Source organism: Leptodactylus fuscus, chromosome 5 (genome assembly GCF_031893055.1).
Source record: "Leptodactylus fuscus isolate aLepFus1 chromosome 5, aLepFus1.hap2, whole genome shotgun sequence".
Classification (NCBI taxonomy): domain Eukaryota; kingdom Metazoa; phylum Chordata; class Amphibia; order Anura; family Leptodactylidae; genus Leptodactylus; species Leptodactylus fuscus.
Genome location: NC_134269.1, coordinates 151786641 through 151802927, shown reverse-complemented (window position 1 = coordinate 151802927; position 16287 = coordinate 151786641). Strand labels below are relative to the sequence as shown.

At 40.5% G+C, this 16287-nt stretch overlaps 1 protein-coding gene across 1 annotated transcript in view; it reads right to left on the bottom strand.

Annotated features, from left to right (window-relative positions):
- The window catches only part of CEP290 (centrosomal protein 290), a 116598-nt gene that overhangs the window by 30746 nt on the left and 69565 nt on the right, over positions 1–16287 (bottom strand). Inside the window, exons 36-39 of the mRNA XM_075274540.1 lie at positions 12618–12725; positions 10037–10236; positions 4553–4766; positions 993–1130 (exon numbers count right to left, since the gene is read on the bottom strand). Coding sequence (XP_075130641.1) covers positions 993–1130; positions 4553–4766; positions 10037–10236; positions 12618–12725 — 660 coding nt within the window. The remainder of the gene's footprint in view (positions 1–992; positions 1131–4552; positions 4767–10036; positions 10237–12617; positions 12726–16287) is intronic.

Sequence of the window (16287 nt, the reverse complement as noted above, 5' to 3'; positions counted from 1 at the left end):
GTACCACACTTTGGAGGATTAGATACATGCCTCTGCACACAGTACCACAAGCCAGAGAATTACATACACGTCTCAGCACACAGTACCACACAGGGAGGATTAGATACACGCGTCTTCACACAGTACCACATGCCGTAGGATTAGATACGCGCGTCTACACACAGTTCCACATGCCGTAGGATTAGATACGCACCTCTTCACACAATACCACACAGGGGAGGATTAGATACGTGCGTCTGAACACAGTACCACACTTTGGAGGATTAGATACATGCTTCTGCACACAGTACCACATGCCAGATAATTAGATACGCGTCTCAGCACACAGTACCACTCGGGGGAGGATTAGATACGTGCATCTGCACACAGTACCTCACGCCAGAGGATTAGATACACCTGTCTGCACACAGTACCACATGCCAGAGGATTAGATACGCGCATCTGCACATAATACCACATGCCGTAAGATTAGATATGCACGTCTGCACACAGTTTCATTAACCGGAGGATTAGATACGTGTATCTTCACACAATGCCACACGGGGGAGGATTAGATACACACATCTGCACACAGTACCACACGCCGGAGGATTAGATATGTGCATCTGCACACAGTACCACACCAACAAGGATTAGATACTTGCGTCTAAACACAGTACTACACGGGGAAAGATTAGATACAGCTTTACTCCAGGTATCCATAACAAATGATCACAGGTTTTTCACTGATATCCAAAATGAGATACACACAATCACCTGACGCTTATGGACATACACACAAACCACATACAAAATACACCAGTGCAAAATTGGACATTTCTTATGGGGCCACTACACAAACATAAAATGTAATATACCCGTGCGAAGCCGGGTCCTCCCTCTAGTTATATATATATATATCTGTACATATGGCAGAATCTGTGAGATAACTATATCCTAAGGCCACCAAGTACATAGAAAAAAAATTGTGAAGTTGAATGTCACATTCTCACCTTTAGATCCTTGGTCTGTCTATCAACAATCTGCTGAATGTTGAAGTTTTCTTCCTTTTGTGCGGCGGCAGAAATAATCTGCTGTTCAGCATGAGCGGTCATTTCTGACCTGAGAGCGAGCAGAGCTTTACTTAAAGCCTGGAAAGAACAATAAGGTACATTCAGCAAAATGGTTTTCTGGTTCTGGAGATGTGTCATCATTACCATACAAAGAATTGCTGCAATAAAAGGAGCAATCTTAAGAACAGGTCATAGAGAACACTTAACACTAGACCCCAATCAAGCTAGGAGGGCTACCAGAAGTAATATATAGAGGATATTTAGAATACATGGGAAATGTTAAGATAGATGTCATCGCTGCTTGAAGTTACAGATCACAAGTCGGTTCTGCTCTAGTGTGACCTTGACAATCCTTTGTATGTGCCAGGCTGACATACTGATAATGATGGGATTTATTATCATGTGTATGCCCGAAAATGGCATACGGAATTGTCAAATAGTTGCAATCTTTGATACAATGCAATTATTTTGTGTGAACATTTGTGACTTTTTGCCACGTTTCCAGAAATAAACTATTGTAAATTGAAGCGCCTAGCCCATCTTCTGCCCTCTGATGGACAGAGGGCAGAAGATGCACCTCATTAAATTAGAAGGCTATGTCTCTTAAGAAATTAGGCACGTCTCATTCCAGTGCAGGGGGAGGGGGGGGGGGGGGGTCAAGAATGAAGAAGGAAATGCCAGTCTTGCAAAATCACATCCACTGCGTGCACAAAAATCAGCATCTACATCATTGTCCACATTCTATCTAGGCTGCATAGTCCATGCTATAGCTGAATCTGTTAGCAATAAGGCAGCAGAACTAGGCAAAAAGTGTTCTCTGTAAGGTTTTGTTTTTGTTTGTTTTTTTAATAGGGATTCACGTAATGGGCCACAGCACAAAAGCACTGGGAAAAAAAACGAGGCCGCAACAATCTGCGTTTTTTCCCACAGCAAATTTCACAGAAACTAAATCCTCTGCACACAGAAAACCTCTGTGGACTCTGCTTCCATTATACCTATAGGGAGACCACCAGTGTTTAATTGTCATGCTGTGATTTCCAAAACTGTGACGGTTTTGGAAACCTGAGCGTGTCTGCTGCACGTATTTTTCCGCAATGTGTGGATGGGATTCACTATAATTGGTTTTCACAAAGTTAGCTGCTTCAGGGTTTTAGATCTTTAGTCAGATGTTTTGATAGTATAATAATGTACAATTATAAGCATTTTATATATTTCTTTTACACTTTTATTGACAAATACATCAGATTTATGCAAAGACTCAATATTTTCTGTGTTGACACTTATTTTTGAAGTCTTCTGCATCTCACCCTGGCTTGCTAGATATCAGCTTTTGGGCCAAATCCTGACTGATGGCATAAACATAAACGCTGCTTGGAATTTATCATAAGTTGTTTGTTTATTCACTTACTTGTTGAGTATTGGCCACAGGTTCTCAATGGGATTGAAATCTGGGGATCTGGGATTTCCTTGCAGGTACTTACTTGTTACTTTTGGTGCCCGATCAAGCCATACATACCATTCCTTATTCATTGCAGTGTTCTTAGACAAAATTGTGAGTGGCATGAAAAGTAATCCCATGACTGAATGGTCTTGAGTTGCTATACTGTTAGCATTATATAGGATTCATGGTAGAGCTCACCTTTTCCTTTATGGACAATCATTCTTCCAGAAGCCACTTCTCTCCATAAAAAAAGAATCAAAGAGAGACTGACATTCTGCAGGAAGTACAGGGGTTGGATGGCAGGTAGTTTCTCTGATAAAGCTCCCTTCACACTATTTGGAGAAGAAAAGGTGACTGCTACCACGAGTCCTGTGTCATGCCAACAGTAAAGTATCCCGAAATGATTCATGCATGCTTTTCATCCAAGGGAGTATGTTCTCAATTGACTAAGAACAACGCTGTGGATAAAGAATAGTACCTAAACAACTTTCAGTAGTTCTCCCTATTGTCCAGACGCAATTTAGTGAGGAACAATGCTATTTGAATGAACAGTCATTGGTCAATGGCCAGGAAATTTCCCAGATCTTCCGTTGAGAACCTGTGGTCAATCCTCAGAAAGTGGGTGGACAAAGAGAAAGACAGAAATTGTGATAAATTCCAAGCCCTAATTGAGTAAGAATAGGTTTCCATCAGCCAGAATTCAGCCCGGAAGCTGATATTTGGTATGTCAGGGTGGATTGCAAAATAAGGGTCAACACTAACTATAGAGTCTTTCCAGAAACTTGATATATTTGTCAATAAAAGTGTAAAAAAAAAACAAACTCAAAAACTTATGAAATGCTTTTAATTGTACATTGGTAACCATAGAAACATCTGACTATAAGATTTAAAAACACCAAAGTTTAAAAACACAAACTTTGTAAAAACCAAAGACTGTAATGAGACCACCTTAAGGGGCGGCTAATCATGCCTTTGTTATTGTGCACGGCAGCTTCAATTTCACAAAAATTAAATATTTTACTCTTATACAAATTAGCTGAAAAGGGCTTTAGGGGCTTTTTTCCGCCTGCTGGGGCTTTGCTCTCCACTCTAGATAAGGGCCCTATCTAACTGCTAGGTGGCATTAAGGAACGATTGTCTAGAACACAGAATGAAGCCCCAGAAGGAGAAGAAAAGCCCCAAAGCCCTTTCAGCTAATTTGTATAAGAATAAAATGCTGATTTTCATGAAAATGGAGCTGTAATGCAGAATAAGGTTGGCATTTTTGGAACAGGCAGAAGCAAATCTCCAATGCACACAGCTGTAGGAGCACAAAGTCTCAAAAAGCAGTCAGAATCTACAGAAACCTTGACCTCCAACTCCTCCTTCAAGCCAACTCAAGTTGGGTTATCCATAAAATGTAGAGAAGAGGTTTTAAGCCGGGTTCACATTGGGTTTTTTGGGCCGGATTCTGACACGGAATCAGCGTCAGAATCCGGCTCAAAAAACCACCTCCCATTGAATTCAATGGATTCCTTTTTTCCGCAAGCGGTTTGTTCGCTCATGGAAAAAAGACGCAACATGTCCTTTCTTGAGGCGGCATCCACGGCGCGACATTCCCTCCCAACTAGGGCCATTCATTTGGGCTTAATCTGGAGCGGAATGCCACGACTGGATGCCGGTGCACTGTATGCACTGCACCGGCATCCAGTCGCGACTAGTTGTTTTTTTTGGACTGGATTCTGAGGAGTCCTAAAAACCCCTCCGTGAATTTGGCTTTAATTTTCCAAATTCTTAACATTTGAGAAGGGTTAACTGTTTTGTTCTCCTATTACTTTAACATTGCATGCTATGTCTGTACATGTGTGAACAATACTGTATATGACAGCCTCCAAGAGAGCACTGTACAGAAATCGGAGGTACATACTCCTACAGTATAACAAGGCGGTATATTTTACAGTTACATTTTAGTTTCCAAAAATAAAAACAAAGTGGCCCCAAGTCTCATCTTTTATGTAGATTATTTCAGGAATTTATCTTACTAATACACAGACCAATTTTTTCATGTGTTAGATAATACCTTTTGCTGCTTTTCCTTGTGAGCTACTTGGCTTTTCAGACGTTCCACTAGATTCTTCATAGTTGCTGTAGGAGCTCTGGTGTTTGCTTCTTTCTGCACCTCAAGTTCAGTATTAAGATAATTAATTTCCTTTTCCATCTCCGAGAGGCGAACTCTCAGCTCTTCTGCTTCACTCTTCTGTTTCTTCACTTCTAAAATATAATTTTCTTCAAGCCTAGGACAAATAAAAATAAATGAATGTAAAGTGCTGGAGGTCTTTATTCATGCCTTGGATACACCAGCCACCAGCACATGCCAATTCTCTCCTGAAAATATTTCATAATGCAAATTTACTGAGGCACATCTGTAACTCACCATATAATATTTGCACATTTAACCAATGTTCATAGTGTGTAAATGTAAATGTATTCATGCACAGAAATACACACAGGAGTTTTTGGTTTATAGAAAAGACTTAGTCATTGAAGGAAGAAATAGACTTCCAATTTCCAATATATATTTTCCCTTATGATTATCAAGATCACTGTTTGCTGGCAGTGAATAAAACCAATCTTGTTTCATGCAATGCTGCTCACAAGGGAAACAAACAACTTGACTTACAACTCGGCTTATACTTGAGTATATACGGTACATCCATTTTAAGCTGCAGTATATGCTAACACTATATAAGCCCAAATATACACCTTCAAAAGAAACTGGTCCAGTAATATAGCAAGGTATCTATAGGAAATGTAAACAGGCACCGTCATTTCAACCAGTTTCACATATATCAATTGTATAAGTGAATATAAGACAAGCTCATAGAAGTCTATTAAAAAGGGGGCAAGGCGAAAGCAAATGCAGACTGAGAATGTCACATCTCACCACTGTGCTGGATTCACATCTAGACTACTTAGTAATCCTGAATTAAGTCATCCATGCTGATGTTGCTTCTGTGTGTGTACCTGATAGAAAGTTAAAAGGAACAGAACATTGTCTTCACTGTGCAGTGTATAGGAGGCATCATAGAAGACAGTCTGTACCCGCTAGCTCAGGAAAAACTGATAAAGGTGGATCCTGCTGAGCAGGAAAACTGGTAAATTTAGATTGCAAGTATTAAACTCCAGATATAATATTATCCCTCTTATACACACACACACATACCTCAGCTTATTCTCAAGAGTCAACAGGCAACATACACACTTGCCCATAACTACCCTGTTATGCAAAGGTTATGTTAACTATTCACTAGTCTCCGCTAGTTCACAGATAGTCTCTTCCAACCAGCTCAGGAAGAAATGCAAATTACTAAAAGTGATTAAAAAAAACTTGCACTTCAGCTCTTAAATGCACATTACCTGAAGAAAACAGCAGGTACCCCTGCACAAACTAACTGCACCCCCATTGGAATGAGTATATGTCCCATTACTGAATCAAGGACTGGTAAAATCAGCCAAGATGGAGCATAGGCATAACACTATCCTGAATGGTGATGTCAGTATTATATCCCGCCTGATGTGCACATCAGTCTCACTTAGTTTTCAGTCCCCTTCTTTGAAAAGTTGTGTCCTCAAATTGTCATTAGATTTCAGAGTCCTGGGAAAGTTCAATCCACAAGCTGCAAGATTAAACTGTGGAGTTGTCGCCCCAGATGGTGGCTGATTTCGTGATTTAGTGCTCCACTCTATGTATCATACAAGATCATGGACTGCATAAACTATGGTAACCTAGAGAGGCCAAAAAAGTCATGATGCGCTTCCTATGCATGTCAAGAGAACCAGCTCTCTTCCCGTATCCGATCTCTGAAATAATGACTATTTGAGGACACAACTTTTGAAAGAAGAGGGCTGAAAAAAGTAAATAGAACAAATGTGTGCATCAGGCAGGATATCACACTGACCTCACCATTCAGATTAGCGTTATGCTTCTATTCTATCTTAGCTCATATTTCCAGTTCTTGATACAATAGCCCACTGGTATACATCGAAAGTATATTTATTCCAATGGTGGTGCAGATAGTTTGTACGGAGGTACTTTGTGTTCTCCAGGCCATATGCATTTAGGAGTCAAGTTCTTTATCACTTTTAGGCCAGGGCCACGCGTGATGTAAACTCCACGGTTTGCCTGCAGTGGAAACACCGTAGAAAAAAAATTAGTGTTTTACAGTCACTGTGTAGTGGACAGAATTCTAGCAAATCCCATCCCCATGGTGTGGTAAAATACACACAGCGGATACACTGAATACAAATGCCAGCGGCTTCCATATAGGTAAAATTGAAGCAGAAAATTTGCAGAGGAAACCTTTGCAAACTTTCTGTGAAAAGCGCTGCAGGAAAACCGGTGATGCGTTGCCACCGTGATTTTTCCTGCAGCGCTTTTTTAACGCGGCGTATACAATCCCGGCTCCCATTGAAATCAATGGGAGCGTATATGGAGCTCAAAGTCTCACACGTCGTATACGTGCCACATCACGCGGCACGTTACTCCGTGTAAACTCCCCCTTAGTATTATTTTGTATTTCTTCTACTCTGTAGCATAGGGGTGCTCACACTTTTTCAGCATGTGAGCTACTTTATAAACTGACCAAGGGATAAGATCTACTACCCACTTCTTGTGGGCGGGGCGGAGCGTGAAAGCAGGAGACAGCTCTCCAGTGTCTGCTTGTTCACAGCGCAGGCCGAGAATCATCTCTGGACACTGGCAGGCCGAAACCTTGCACTCGTTCGCAGTCAGGGCTGCGGCGGCCCCGCCTGCAAGTGTCTGGAGATGACTCTCAGCCTGTGCTGTGAACAACCAGCACCCCGGCTCCCTTCATCCCTAAGAGCGGGGAGCGAGTCATCCCCTGGAGCTGCTGCTGCCCGACCTGCAAGTGTCCAAAGTGCTTGTTCACAGCGCAGGCTGAGAGTCATCTCCGGACACTTGCAGGAGGGGCCGCCGCAGCCCTGACTGCGAACGAGTGCAAGCCCCCGGCCTGCCAGTGTCTAGAGATGATTCTCAGCCTGCGCTGTGAACAAGCAGACACCGGGGATCCCTGGCTGCATCCCGCGATCGACACATACGTCCTTCGCGATTGACCGGTAGATCGCGATCGATGTATTGGGCACCCCTGCTGTAGCAGGAACATATTGGATCTCTGCAGCTCTGTCCTTAAAGTATTTTACAACACTAACGTGAATAGGCTTTTGTTGTACAGATAAAGCGAGCAAAGGAGAAAACTTAAAAATTGCAAAATAAGCATTATTTAAGGTCTGGATATAGTGTTACTTTTCATGTACGTACACTCTATTGATGATGTATTAGGTTAGTGAAGGTTAGTGCGTTTTATATATCAATCTAGGACTGTTCTTATAGGGTTAAGAGGAGCCTTTAGAAGGTATATGCAGTAACCTGTATCTGTAGTCAAGCTAATTGGGAAGTTACTGAGCAATTTGGTTCCCCATGGCTTCTGTACCACACTAACAATAGCTCGCCCTCATAACAAGAGCAATTCCTATTCATGAACTTCACTGTACTTAACAGGAACATATAAATGTTATTATGGATCCATCCCGGGACACTCATTTATTATTTCCCTTTTACTTTATTTTAGATAAGAAGACATAATACATGAATGAACAAAAAAGATGTCCAGAGCGAGTAAAGCTGGAAAGTTATTAATGATATCCCGCAGAGCATTAGGTGGTCTAGGAGAAGATAAAATGAAAGCAATGGTTTCCTCATTTGTAACATGCAGAAGCAGCCCCAAGAGTTCCAGTCACGTTTAAGCTATCAGCAAAGAAAGCCGAATAAAGTGGGGTCATGGGCTCTGCGTGGCACTCTTCAGCTAATTTACCTTGCTTTACTCTCTCTGGGCTTATTCGCATGATGAATTCTCGTGTCCCTAGCAGTTTAATCACACAATAGAAAAATGGTTTCTTGGAAATGGTCCTAACAAAGTGTTATACTAGCCAGAAAGAAATAAACTCCAGCAAATTACGTATACCAGGGGATTACTAAAGTATTCACCAAACACCTCATTACCGCAAGTGTGTACTGAAGAGTACAGGAATGACCGCTTACGTCCTAACCAGACAGTTATTCATTCCATTATCAAAGTACACATGGAAAGACAGAAACACTACATGCAATTCCTGCTCAGTATAATAAAATGTACAAACAGTTCATGTAATCCTTGTTCTTTAAGAAACACTAGCAACATGTTTTGCCTCAGCTTTGCATAGGCATATATGCTATATTTGATAAAAGAAAAGAACAAATTGTAAAAGTATGACAAATGAAGAGATGTTTTTGGCTCTTTTACACTGATGGTCTTGATAAGCCATCAATATCAGCCTGGTTGGGCTTGACGCCCAGGACCACTACTGTCAGCCTATGCTCAGGTCACTACAGAATCTCCTTTATTGTTTCTTATATACTACATGCAGAGCCTTTCCCTGATACCGCAGACTCATTTACTTTAATCGCTGCAGTACCAGGCATATCTGCTATAAAATGTACAGCGCTGTGTCTACTAAATAATGAGACAGATGAAGCGATGGTGTCACAAGTCACACGATTTAGTATGAATGGCTGTATCCTAAGGACAGGCCTTTAACATCAAATTTCGGAAAACCCTTTAAAGAGGACCTTTCACGTCCTCGGGGCACATGTGTTGTAATACAGTCAGTCAGGAATGCCCCTCCTCACAGTAGCGTCTATAGCGCTGTACTGTGAGAGGTGGCGCTCTATACCACCCAGCCATGACGCTGAGAGGTGAGGAACACCCCCCCAGTCCTCGTCTATGGACAAGTACTGTCAGGAGTAGGGGAGGTGTTCCTCACTGCTCAGCGTCATCACAAAAAGATAGTTAATCGCTTAGTTTTTGTTTTAAAAATCATTTTCCTGCACTTTCCTATCTATCCTCTACTGAGCATTTTGGACTTCTCAATAGACTTCTATGTAGCTCATGTCAATACAAGTCAATGGAACTGGCGAGTCATGCAGAGTTCAAAAATAGGGCTTTCTTTTTTTTTAGCTACATGCAAAGACCGAAGAAGTGGCGATATCAGGTCTAGAGATGAGCGAATAGTATTCAGTCGAATAATACTATTCAATCAAATACTCGTATCGGTCGAATACCGCGCAGGAAAATTCCATTGAATTCATTTCAAAAACCTCCTCGTGCTCCTCGTCCTGCTACTTCCTGAACTTGGAGGATCCAATGTGTTCGAACGTTGATTTCCATGGAAACCGGAACAACATTCCCGTTTTCTCCCATAGACTATAATGGTATTCAATATTCGATTGAATACTACTCGCTCATCTCTAATCAGGACCCCTCAACCTTATGAAAGGAGCGACGACTACAGCAATGACAATATAAGCTCTTTAGCAGAAGGGAGATTAATATGGGCAATTACCCTACAGTGGGTGACATTTATTAATGAATAATCTGATCTGATATAAAGATGATATAAACTCAATTATCTAATAAAACAGTGACTAGAAGATGAAAATGAAATCTACCTGGCTTTGCTGTTTTCCAGCTCACTCATTTTGGCCAGGTGACTTTGCTTCTGCCTCTCCAGTTCCGCTGTGACGTTCTTCAGTTTGTTGGAAAGAGCAGACAATGAATTGTCTTGTTCAGCTACTGTCTGCTCCATCTCCGCCAAACGCATTAAATGTGAACTTGATGGGACTTCCAGAGTGGGTTTCTTCATCAACTCCTATAAGGTTGCACAGGGATGGTCAGTTTACAGTCATTTAGCTCTGATATATTTATATATACCGATGGCCTTCTGCTAGTAGTGACATGTTACTATATTAAGAAGGACCCACCATCTTTCCTGACTTATTGGTTTTAGTATATAACCCATGAAGTCACCATTGTAGAGCAATGTCTTTTTCTAACACTGGGTTGTGTTGTTTTTCAGTTATTCCTCCTAGAAATGTATTAATAAATTGTCCATGTCCTTTGTGAAAGAGCCATGTCACTATACACTCTGACCCTGCCAGCAATGATGGGACAATGTCAGAGTGAGTAGGGTCACAACCACAACTGGTAACAAATATTTGTCAATTTGTTTCGAAATTTCTTGTAGGAATAATAGAATAACTGCAAGATGCAAACCTGACTGTCTTCAGATACCAAACAAAATCTGGATTCATCAGTAAAGATGAAGTCCCCAGTTTGTAGCAGTCCAAGTTTCTCATTCACTACTGCAAACAAAGCGGCTAGCAGTCGATGGAAGGACACTGCAAGCAGCACTTTTCTCTCCACATGTATCGTGCGTAAACCAAGCGTAAACCACATGGACCTCATTATAGTCTATGGGGTCCGTGTGGTTTCTAAACTAAGCCCTTTTTAATGTCTAGAGGTTTCCATTCTAGGGGTCCCCAAGCAGACTCCCTGAACGGGAACCCAAATGCTGATGTGAAACGGGCCTAAGGGTATATACCCACAGAGTTTTGTGCAAGCTGAAAAAATCTGTTTTAGGCTCCATTCACACAGAGTAACGCCAGGCGTCATTTGTGTGTAATTTGTGTGTCTTTTACGGCCGTCATAAAACGTTTACATAGAGTTCTATAGGAAAAGACGGCCTGTGTGAATAGAGCCTTAGGAATCAGGAAACATTTTTTGACACTTTTTTTTTTTAATATGATGCGTTTTTGTCACTATTTTTGGTCCAGCACACCGTATGGACCTGAAAACTTCCCTTTGAGGCCAGGGCCCCATGTGGCGTAAACAGTCACTGTAAAATACAGGAAAATATGCACTGCGAACACACTGCGATTTCCAAAAACAATGCAGTTTTGGAAATCGCAGCATGTCAATTATACCTACAGAAATGGAAGCAGAAACTCGCAAATGCGTTGCCGCCATGTTTTTTCCCGCAGTGCTTTTTTGCCACAGGATGCTACATGGGGCTTTAGCCTAAAAAACCATTTGGTTTTTGTTGTGGTTTTTGCTAAAACTGTGTAAAAAAATGCATTAAAAAAACACGTAAAAAAACAGGTCTCAGTGTTTCCTCTTCCCATTGATTTCAATGGGTCTTTCAAAGTGGAATTTCCCTGACGATAGTTCATGTTGCTATTTTTTTCCCTATACCTGAAAAAAATCAGCTAGATGACAAAACTGCTACTGACTCCCATTGAAATGAATGGGAGGTGTTTTTTTTAGGCAAATTCTGCCTCAAAATCAGCCTGCAAAAAAACTCAGTGTGAACATACTCGAAGGAATGTTAGTTATTCGAAGAAAAGATTAGTAATTGACATTAACTGCAAGCGAACAATAAAACTGTGTCATTGAGCTTAACTATATATACATTTCTTTTTTTTATGTAGATTGTGAGCCCCATCACAATGTACTTTTTTTTTCCTATCAGTATGGGTTTTTTTGTAGAAAGGGAGGAAATCCATGCAAACACGGGGAGAACATATAAACTCCATGCAGATGTTGTTCCTGGCGGGATTTGAGCTCCAGCGCTGCAAGGCTGCCGTGCTAACCACTGCACCACTGTGTTGCCCCAACTATATATACATTTTTAAAGGTAAAGGAGGCACTAGACTTTCATTTAGCTGTATAACAATAAGAATAGTACAGGGGGGTAACTAATTCAGACACAGTACTACACAAATGTTTTAGGCAGATGTGGAAAAAAGGTGTAAGAACCAATGTCTTTAAAAACCTTCTTCAGCATAAAAACAGAGGTGTCCTGGAAGTGATAACATGGCCCCCAGAGAGCCCTGATCTCAACATGATTGAGACTGTCTAAGATTACTTCGAGACAGAAAGATTTGAGAAAACCTATATCCACAGGAGATCTATGGTTAATTCTCAAAGATGTCTAGAACAACTTCCCTTCTGAGATCTTTCAAAATCTGTGCGAAAGTGTACCTAGTAGAGTTGATGTTGTTTTAAAGGCAAAGGGGTGGTCACCCCAAATATTGATGTGATTTAGATTTCGTGTTTGTCCCTTCACTCAATTTTGCAATTAACAATTACCTTGCTGAAAGGATCTTACTTTGCTGCACTTGCCTAAAACTTTTGCACAGTACTGTATGATCAATTAGCACAAGAACGTCAGTTTTTAATAAGATCACGAACCAGAGCGGCTTCCTTAAATTTTGTAATTGAGGCATCTGAATGTAGATCCAGCTTCTGATGGAGCACTCTGAGGTTCTCGGCATGCTTTCTTGAGCTCTCTTGCTGCTCCTGGAACAAAGACGCATATATTGGTCTATTGCGTGTCAGACACTAAAACACTTTAAAGACATTAAGAAATACAATACTTCTTACTTCCGAGTGACTGAACTGCTCAGCTGAGCTTATGAGAGATAATAAGCAGAAATTACACGAAATAATCCATAAAAGATGCTAAAAATAAGACAATCAGGGAAATCTAGAGGTTGTGTACTGCGGAAGCTTACATGGCCCTGCTAGAAGTGTGAGATCCCTGCACTGCCAAACTAATGAGACTGTAACTGATGAACCGCTCTTCACACTTAAGTGTTTACTCGCTGTGTCTCTATGGTTACTTGTAATTCGCAGTCAGGGTTTATTTATCGTCTTTATATAGATCTCAGAACATTTCCTATTCATATGACAGCAGGTGATTGTGAAGACGTCAGAAAAACACAATATTATCCAAAGAAAATAAAGAGACTTTCATCAGCATAAAAGAGTCATAAAATAACAGTGTAATAGTACAGCTCCTAGTACTATCAACCATAAGTCACATGACAAAAGTAAGGACTATGCCAATAAATCCTGAAAGAACTCGAAACGGATAAAGATTTGGAAGTGAAGTGTGATGTAGAGGTCTATGATGGGTGCTAGCTCCCTATCGATCAAGAGACCAGTCCCCAAAATCGATATGTGAATGGGCGCGGGTGCTGTACTGGGCTATCTCCATTAGTCCCAGAAAGTAAATGGCATCCCAGCAGTTAAATCCCAATGACCAGGCAGCGCTGTCCACAGCTGACATTCTCTTCCTTTTGGAATGGATATACTGATTTGACAATAATCCCCGCATCATGTTATTTGGCTTATTGAAAGTCATGCATGATGTTAAGGGGACTGTCCTAAGAGGCAGCGTACAGAGGCACTGTTTTCCTAATTACATCCTTGGAAACAGATTTGCATATTCCCCATAATTCCCCAGTGGAGTGAAAATGGCTTTGTAAGTCTCCATATGCCTGCAAAGGTGCCCACTCCTCAAGGAGTGTTATTATCCCCTGACCCTGGTCTAAAGTCTCTCACCCAGCCAAACCAGTTTCGCTACGCTGTGCTGATGAGATCCAACCAGATCAAAACAGCGCTGTCCACAGCTGGGATTCTGTTCCTTTTGGAATGGATATACTGGTTTGACAATAAACCCGCATCATGTTATTAGGCTTATTGAGAAAGCCATACATGAAGTTAAAGCGGGCTGTCCTAAGAGGCAGCGTACAGAGGCACTGTTTTCCCAATTACATCCTGGGAAACAGATTTGCATATTCCCCAGGCAATAAACTAAAAAAGCAAAATAACATGCTATTGTGTGTAATTGAATAATAAATATACTAAGAAAAAATATACACACAATATATATATATATATATATATATATATATATATATATATATATATATAAAACTAACCAATTTTATAAATGCAAAAATAAAATCAAAATCACAACACAAATGACATAACATAATACACATATAACAGGGGGGAGGGGTGCGGCATAATAACCAAATACCAGAAAATATCTGACCTCAGGTGGTTAGGGATACAATACTGAGGGGTGGAGAAGTATAATGCAATGGTGATGAATTGCAATACACAATAGAGGCAGTATAGAACAATGATGGTAAGTTGTAATACACAATAGGGGTAATTAAATATCCATATGAAGGCATGAAAGGAAATATACCAAATAATGTTTCTAAACAAACAAATAAGTGTAAAAATCCTTAAAAACCGTGCCATGTAACCAAACCCCAATGTAATTAAATCACATAAACAAATCTTCCTTCAGTAGTATACCATACCGCCTGTGGTGTGAAACGCCCAACGCGCGTTTCGTCCAAACAGATGGACTTTGTCAAGTCCACAAGTCCCTTGACAAAGTCCATCTGTTTGGAAGAAACGCGCATCGGGCGTTTCACACCACAGGCGGTATGGTATACTACTGAAGGGGGATTTGTTCATGTGATTTAATCACATTAGGGTTTGGTTACATGGCACGGTTTTGAAGGATTTTACACCTATTTGTTTGTCTAGCAACATTATTTATTATATTTCCTTTCATGCCTTTATATGGATATTTAATTACCCCTATTGTGTATTACAACTTACCATCATTGTACTATACTGCCTCTATTGTGTATTGCAATTCATCACCATTGCATTATACTTTTCCACCCCCTCAGTATCGTATCCCTAACCACCTGAGGTCAGGTATTTTCTGGTATTTGGTTATTATGCCCGCCCTGTTATATGTGTATTATGTTATGTCATTTGTGTTGTGATTTTATTTTTGCATTAATAAAATTGGTTAGTTTTATATATATTTTTGTGTGTATATTTTTTTCTTAGTAAATATTCCCCAGGCATTTAAACTCCTATTCTGCAGATAGGAAATAGACATAATTAGCAGTAAAATAACTTCTAGTTTCTGATTTTACAAATCATTATATCATGAAACGTTCTTACAAAACAAGTCTAATACCTGAAACAGTGGAGATTCTTCCAATTTTATCTAGTGACCCCTACTGACACCTAAAAGGGTATCGTTTATCAAGATACCCCTTAAAGTGGGAGAATCTATAAATCTGCTATACAGGAAATGGCTGAACATCTGCTATAGCACACAGTGGAAATAACCTTGAAAACCGCTCTAGGTTCTCTAAGTTACTGTATATCCTGACTGGCTGAGACACCTGTAAAAGGAGTCAAATGGTGGAGGAGAGGTTTCATCCTTTTCACGGACTGCAATAAAACCAGCTCAGTTCCTCCCTATGCATCAAATAGGTAAAATGTATCAGCCAGAAATCTCAATTGTTCAGTTCACAGAGCATTGTCTAGATTAGATGCAATTGTAGCAACTCTCAGCTGTGAGAAGACTTAGACTAAAGATCACACTGCTGTCTTTATGTCTTTTGCTTAAAACAATTTCGGATCCTTTTCGGATTCTATGATGAATCCGACCAAAAATCGGAAAAGAAGACTGTGTGAACATAGACTTAGTTGTTAACAGGTTTTAAAGGGGTTCTCCCATCTTAGACTTTCAGCCAGGCTGTATACAATGTCTGCTTCTTACTTCCTGTATTTCTCTCCCTCCCTCCTGCTGAACGAGAGAAACACGTCTGCAGCTCAGATAATCTGCAGATTCTGTGTGTTTACATAGAGAAATAAGATACTCGGCTTTATCAGCAAAGCGCAATTATCTGAACAGATTGCCCTGCTGACACTGAGTAAGTAAGGTCACTTGTCCTATGTCCCAGGTCTGTGGTTATAGCAACACTGTGTAAACAATGGAAGGAATAAGGTCACATAGCAGGCAAACAAAGCAGAATTTCTAAAGCAATATATTTAGAAAAAGGCTTCAATTTACCTAAGCTACCAGTATAGATAGGATCCTTGAGATGGTATAACCCCCCCTCCTTAAGTCTCTTCATTTGAGCTTTTCAATTTACTGTTAGCAGATGGGTTATACTATGATAGACATCTTTAGAACATACCACAAATGTTGATAGATGCTGTATGACCGTTGGTACCTGCATCTCCAAAC